Source organism: Vigna unguiculata, chromosome 9, assembly GCF_004118075.2.
Source record: "Vigna unguiculata cultivar IT97K-499-35 chromosome 9, ASM411807v1, whole genome shotgun sequence".
NCBI lineage: Eukaryota > Viridiplantae > Streptophyta > Magnoliopsida > Fabales > Fabaceae > Vigna > Vigna unguiculata.
The window spans coordinates 5,848,103-5,855,592 of NC_040287.1; the positions used below are offsets into that span (position 1 = coordinate 5,848,103).

Consider the following 7,490-nt stretch of genomic DNA (forward strand, 5'->3'; position numbering starts at 1 on the left):
GATAAGTTCCTATTGACTTTATCAGCGGACCCATATTGTGCAATTGAAATTTTTGAAATAATTTTAAATTTGTGTATAGATTAGTTTTAATTTATAAATAAACTAATTTCTATTTTATAATTATTTTCTAGAAGTTCTTATTTAATGGAAGGTGATCTACAACACCCCATAATAAGGTACCAATTTCTATCGGTGAAAGATAACTATTTGTAGGAAAAGGTGTTGGAGGACATATTATGTGTTTGAAATTAAGTTGAACATGAATCTCTTATCCCCTTTTCTCTGCTTTTTGTTGCATCGCAAAGTATATTGTACTTGCCGGGAATAGTGAAATATTTTTTCTTTCAATCTTTATTTCAAGAACATTTTAGTTGTTTTACTATTTCTAGATTAAATCTAATTTCATTTTAATTTTAGTAAATCGTAATGTCTTCAATTATTATTATTACTAATATTATAAAATTCTTGTTCAATTTTAAATTAAATTAAATTGATCTTCGTATCAATTTATTTCATTGAAAAAGGTTATTTTAATTTACTTAATTAAATAACTGAATATAATAGAGTCATTTCACACATTTCAAAGTTAACATGCAAGTTTATTCAGAAATAAAAATTAATTTCGAAACAACATAGACCATTCTTTAATTTAATAAATAAAATCGATTTTAAGCAAAGAGTTGTAAAGATTATATATGCGAAAAGCTAAACCAGATCCTTTTGGCAAGCTTTATACTTTTTAATAACTAAGTTGATATTGGATAAGTTTTGTCATCTTCTATTGTTTTGGGTGTACGAATGAGTCACAGCTGGCCATGATAATGAAACAATAAAATAAAATTCGGAGTAATTATTTGACATATCTTCATTCAAAGAAATATTTCAAAAAATAAAAAGTTATTCTAATATAAAAAATATAAAACGTTTTGTCTTTAAATTCTCATAGAAAATTGTTTTTTTTTTCTTAAATTAAATTATAATGTATTTAGTACAGTTAATCTAAATTATTTATATTCTAATATATTATAAAACTTTATTTTTCATATGAACAACATTTACATGGTATTTGTAAAGAAAAAAAAATTCATAATACTTTTTATCGAACAATAAAAATTATTTTTCTTAACAAACAAATAACATGTGAAAGTAATATTTTAATATAGGATTAAATATGATTTTAATCCCTTAACTCTCATAAAAATTAGAATTAATCTCTTTTTAAAATTTTACACCGATTTAATCATATAATTATAGAAATATTTGAATTAGTCATTTTTAACCAAATTTTATTAACTTTATTTGACATTTTAAACATATTTTTTTGCTAATATTGAAACAAAATTTTATCAAACATTATTAACAAGTCAAATATTACTATAAAATACGTTTGAAACGTCAAATAAACTTGATAAAATTTGATTTAAAAAATTAAATTCAAATATTTCTAAAATTAAAAGACTAAATTAAACTAAAATTTCGAAGACAAACTAATTTTATTTTTACTAAAGATTAAGAAACCAAAAACACATTTAACCTTTTAATATACTATAAAACTTTATTTGTCCTATAAGACATACTTCATACGTCCTATATTAGGAAAAAAATTATATTAACTTTCATTAACCATAGAGATTAAATATATTATAATAATTTGAAGAAAAAAAGAATATTTAATTTGAATATAAATAGTTGAAATTTAAATGTTAATGTAAAGTGAAAGTAGTGAGAGAGAGAGAGAGTTTAATGTCCAGGTAGCTTTTGACGTTAACCCAACCCCTCTCCTTTTCGCAACAGGCGTGATCTGACCCCCCGAGCCCCCTTTGGCACTACACAAAACATAATTAAAAGGAAAAAACATAACAACCCAACACAAAAAACACAACACCAATTTAACCTTTTAAATTTGTCAGACAAAGAGAGAGAGTTGCGAAAAGAAAATGAGAAACTTACTCTCTCCTTTCTTTCCTCCTCCTACTACACGACCAAAACTATGCCATTACAGGCAAGACCTAAACTTTCACACACATCGCACCAAAACCTAGGTAGAATCAACTTCTATACCACCTCGGGAGAAGAGAAGAGAAGAAAAACCCACAAAACACACATAAAAACACAAAACACGCTTATTTTCTTCTCTCTTCTCCATTTTCCATTTTCCACTTTCCACCTCTTCAAGATGCCCAGGCCAGGCCCAAGACCATACGAGTGCATGAGGCGAGCTTGGCACAGCGACCGCCACCAACCCCTCAGAGGTTCCGTCATTCGACAAATTTTCAGGTTCTTTCTCTTTCTTTCTTCTTTCTTCTCTTCAATGCTCTATTTTTTCCCTCGGATTCGTAACCGCGTCTCACCTGTTCGATTAGGGTCGCCAACGAGTTTCACTCTCTGTCTACTAAGAACAACAAGGAGTGGCAGGAGAAGCTTCCCGTTGTTGTCCTCAGAGCCGAAGAAATCATCTACTCCAAAGCCAATTCCGAGGTTCTTCTCTCTGTTTCCACAAAATGCATGTCGCCTTTTCTTAGATCTTTTTCTTTACTTTTTTCTTTCCTTTGCTTAGGCAGAGTATATTAACCCTGACACGCTCCTCCACCGCCTCAACGATGCCATCAACACCATCATTCGCAGAGAAGAAACCAACGAGACCGGCCAGCTTTTGCCACCATGTATCGAAGGTACTCAACAAAATCTCACATTTAAAACTTTCGGAATCTGCTTGTGTCATATAGGAATTATAAAATGTCAGTTTTTTTTTTTTTTTTTTTTGTTAGCTGCTCTTAACCTTGGTTGCAAGCCAGTGAGAACATCAAGAAGTGATAGACACAATAACCCCAGGACCTACCTTACATCGAGGAATCAACAACACCCTTGTTCTGTTTCTCCCGAGACTGTTGCTGCTAGCAATGTTTTAACTTTTCTTCCTGTGTCGGATTATGGCCACCACCAGACCAGCCTAAATAACTACTCTTTGTTAAACAACTTTGCTGCTGTTCACCATCACCAACCCTTGGCAGTGCAAAGTCACCCCTCGTTGAACTTGGGTTCGGTTTACCCATTGTGTTATGGTTTTCAAGCCCAAGAGCCTCGACTGCGGATCAACAACTTAGGTAACAACACTTACTGTGATACAATCTTTGTTGCCAGACCCGTCATTAGTCCAGCTTTGGGGCCATCTAGAATGGATCCTTTGGCGAACTTGTCCTGTGGTAGATTTCATTATTCTCCACACAGCATTGTGAAAGAAACTGCTGTAAGTGTTGCGGAGGAGGAGGAATGTGATTTGTCTTTGAGGTTGGGTTTGTGTTTGCAGACTAACAAAACAAGTTCAGCATATGAATTAGAAGATGTCAGGCTAAGAGTTTCTCAGGAGGCTAGTAAATTTGGCCGTTCATCTCAACAGATCAATGAAGGTTACTGTTTTTACCCCAGAGGAACTGGTTATGGTGCCATTTAGTGCATGTCTTGGGAGCAAGCTTCATTTGGGGAACATAATTGTCTTTTTTAGTTTTCTTGACAAAATAAAGAAAGTGATTATTTCTTCAGAAGAAGTTAAACCAAATATGCATTTGTACGATGATGTCGAGTGTGGTCAGAACAGGGGCAACTTTTCAGAAGGGCAATGCGGTTCTAGGGTTCTAGGGTAGCTACGAGGATGGGCAATTTTGTGGGCAATGACAGTTCCGTCCAATCTGTTTACTGGTACAATTGTTGGGTCAGGTTTGTAGTTTGTCGTTCTTGTTGTAGCATATATGCTTTTGCAATTCTAGTTGATCTATGATGTTTCATCCCTCACGTGGATTCTCTGTCTGCATCTCTGCATGTAAAAATTTAGGTGGTGACATTGATTTTCTCTATCATTGCTGCAAAATTGGTCTGTATATATTAGCTTGCTTTGTTTTGTTTCTATTCGGCTCAGAAATTGTCAAATTCGAGAAAGGAAAGAGAAATAAATGTCTTAATGAATGTTTATATGCCCCAACTTAATGTGTGGCCTGATTGAACTAAAAAACTGTGGGGGCAAACATGGCAGATGTACTATATTTATGCTATCTGAACCTCTTAAATTCTTATGGTCATAAGTTCAATCTGGTAACTGGAATCACTTTTCAGTTACGGTTAGCTCCCCCTTAACCCTAGCCTTTGCTTTGCAGAATTATGTAATCAACCGAGAAAGAGACCATAAGGTGCATTTTCCATTAAAATGGGTGAATCATAAAGTAAAATAAAAAAGAAAACTTTCACTTTGTAGTACTTAATCGGACTTAATTAGATGTATGACAGCATAGATACTGGTGTTTTCAGAGATTCAATATTCTTGCTCTTTCTTACTCTTGATCTCATTAACACTGAGACTGTCCAATGTAAGTAGTAGAAGCGTGAGTTTCTATATCATAAAAGATAAAAATATCTGAGACTTCGTTATTTGTTCATTTCAAACTTCCTACTGTGCCCCATTAGACACAGGACTTTTGATCATCAAACTCAATTTAATAATGAATATTGAGAGTTGCAGGAGCAGAGGTTTGTTACTCCATGGAATTCAACTCCTGCCTCTGTAAGAGTATGTATTCAGTGCAGTTAAACCATTGGAAAAATTGCTCACAGCAAATGTTTAAACTTCTATGAAGTTCTATGTGCTGTTGTATTGATCTGTGATCTAATTAATTATAACCGGAGTTTCTTATCTTAAAATGCATAATCTTTAATGCAGATTTTCATGTTGTACATATTATCAGTGTGTAACTCCAATTCCAATTCTAATTCTAATGAAAAATTATAGACAGACAGACAATGCTGATTAGACCGTGTAAGAATAATTCAGATCAGTCTCGAACATGTAACGATCATCCTGCTGTACTCAAGCAGATTGTATCTGTTGGATTTATTCACTTAACATTCCAAAAATGGTAAAATGAGTTGGTAGATTTAAGCCACTAATTCATTTTGTCTTATCTATCAACATGGTAGGTTCAAGTTGGGACAAGATTGATTTTAATGTATATGTAAAAAAATAAACGAGTAAAACATGTTAGAAAATAAATTAGTGTTTTTTTAAAATATTTTTCTTTTATTTTAATATTTTAAACCAGATTTTGATGGTTCAATTCGTTGTTTAATGGCCTAGCAACTCTTTTATCTCTCTGACAAGTTAACTAACAGTTTCATCAAACATTGTATTTGTCAGCAATTTAACTCATGATCACGTTTTGCTCTAGGTTGGTTTGTTTTTTCATATGTAAGGATGAGTGATAAAAGTAAACATTTTTTTTTTCTGTAAATGCAACACTCTTATCAGTTCCACGATGCAACATTTACATTATATATCTCCACAGTACTGCACTCTTATGCACACACATCCCCAATTCCCTAGAGTTTTTTTTTTCTTTCACCTTGAGAAGTTGGGTCCTCCCAGCTGCACTTCTTAATGTTTTTTTTAGTTATTTATTATTATTATTTTAATTTCAAAGTATCAATGAGTGTTTAATGTATAATCTGAGAATGTTTTCTTGTTTTTTGTAGGTGATTGATGTACATACCAAATTTAAAAATCTTTTATTTATTTGTGATTAATTTCAGTTACATTGAATTCATAAGGGTTTCAAAATGCAACACATGGTTTGTTGAATTTGAACTTCTATGATATTTTTTATAATTTTCAGAAATTAAGTTAAATTTATTGAATTTTGTAAAAAATTCATGCCGATTGAATTCTTTTGTTTTAATTTAAACTCTTGCAATTGAACTTATGGATTTAATCATAGTTTATATTTAGGCTCATTTTGATTTCAAATTTATAATATATATATATATATATATATATATATATATATATATATAAATGTATAATTTAAATGTACTCTAAGCATAAATAAATCATTTGTTCTATTTTACAATTTAAAAAAAGTTGTCTCTTCATCGGTATGAAATGTTTAGGATGAAGGTTATATTTGTTGTAATTTCATTTTCTTTGTGATTGTTTTTTGGATAATTGATTTCAAGAAACCAAATAAAAAAACAAATGATTTTAGGAGCTTAAAATCTAAGAAAAATGATATATGTATTCTTGAAATTCTAAGAAAGTTCAAAGAAAATAAAAAGTAAAAATAGATTAAAAAAGTAGATGAACTAGCACTTGTCTTTTGACAAATTTAGGGTTTTTTTAAAAAAAAAATCTTTGTCCATCATTTTAATGTAGATATTTTTTATACTTTCATTAAAAGTCCTAATATGAATCTCATTGGTGAAATTTTTGGCATGATTTTGTCTTTTCCAAGTATCTTTTTCTAGTTTTTCTTAGAATTTTATTTATTCCTTTTGTCATATCTTTGTACAATCTTTTGGTGTAACTTTCTTTCTTTACCATCTTCACAGTGTATTTTCAAATTCCTTTTTGTCTTATAGTTTTAACTTTTATATTTCTCCATAGGTGTGTTTCAGATTTGTCTATTTCACTTGAGGGAAAGTACTTCATGATTTGAACTTTCAAACAATTTTATAAAACTTCTGAAGTACTCTTTTTATTGATTTGAGTGCAACTCACCCTTTAAAAAAAATTATAAATGTATTCGGGTTATCACCAATTGAAAATGATTTATTAAGATTAGGCCTATGCTTAGACATGATAAGAAGGATTTAAAAAGAAACTTTTTAACATAAAATGTCTTATCGCAAAACACAAAAATATGCATCTTATTATTATTATTGACGATTGACGGAGGAAATTGCACCGATGTAAAAGTAAAATGATGGTGAAAAACTTCAACTTGTGTGCACTCCTCGTGCTAAACCTTACCAGCTACAATGGTATTAAATGAAAAATGTGAGATTGGTGTAAACCATCAAGGACTTGTATCATTTTCTATTCACCACAAGTGTTTCTTGGAAGTGTACTTATAAGTTTTTACATACTTTCAGAGACTACCTGGTCTTTCTCCATAATTGTAAGGAACCAATCATATGCTAAGATTAATCAGAAGTTAATTAAGTTTTAAACATATGAACAATTGAGTTAACTTTAACCCAAGTAGTTTTATGTTTGTATTTAAGTTTCCTAGTGTTTCTAAAACTTAAAAGGTATCCTTTTCCATTCTTAGCCATAGTATGTCATTATAAAAAAGAGTTTAACCTTGAGTTCATTAAAATTATAACAACTTTCTAAGATTCATATGAACTCTGACAATTAATTTTTGGAAATATTTGAACATCGATTATTTTTAGTTATTGTTCATACCTCTTCTTCCTTTTCATTATTTTCTTTCACCTTGACGAACCACCTTCTGTCACTCAATTTATGTTTTCATTATTCGTAATTACATTAATTAAATGAGAGAGACACCTAATCATTACAAGAGTCCATAACCCAACCCAATAAGTAACATTGTCATCGAGAAACATCAATGTTCTATAGTCGAGTTGTAATTCAAATGACATTTTATTTAGGGTTAAATATGTTTTTGGTCTCTCAAGTTTCAATGAAATTTGAAATTAGTCCA

At 30.7% G+C, this 7,490-nt stretch overlaps 1 protein-coding gene across 1 annotated transcript; it reads left to right on the forward strand.

Moving 5' to 3' along the window:
• Window positions 1–1,868: 1,868 nt before the first annotated feature.
• Window positions 1,869–3,960, forward strand: LOC114195904. Its single transcript, XM_028086349.1, has 4 exons — window positions 1,869–2,277; window positions 2,364–2,478; window positions 2,558–2,672; window positions 2,769–3,960. Exons 1-4 carry the CDS (start codon window positions 1,991–1,993, stop codon window positions 3,449–3,451), a joined length of 1,200 nt encoding a protein of 399 aa, XP_027942150.1. The 5' UTR covers window positions 1,869–1,990; the 3' UTR covers window positions 3,452–3,960.
• The last annotated feature ends 3,530 nt before the right edge of the window (window positions 3,961–7,490 follow it).

Bases quoted from the DNA above. Each gene is read 5' to 3' on its own strand.
- LOC114195904 (XM_028086349.1), top strand. From the start codon at position 1,991: ATGCCATTACAGGCAAGACCTAAACTTTCACACACATCGCACCAAAAC. The intron at 2,479-2,557 runs GTTCTTCTCTCT...TCCTTTGCTTAG, and splicing joins ACTCCAAAGCCAATTCCGAG to GCAGAGTATATTAACCCTGA. The intron at 2,673-2,768 runs GTACTCAACAAA...TTTTTTTGTTAG, and splicing joins TTTGCCACCATGTATCGAAG to CTGCTCTTAACCTTGGTTGC.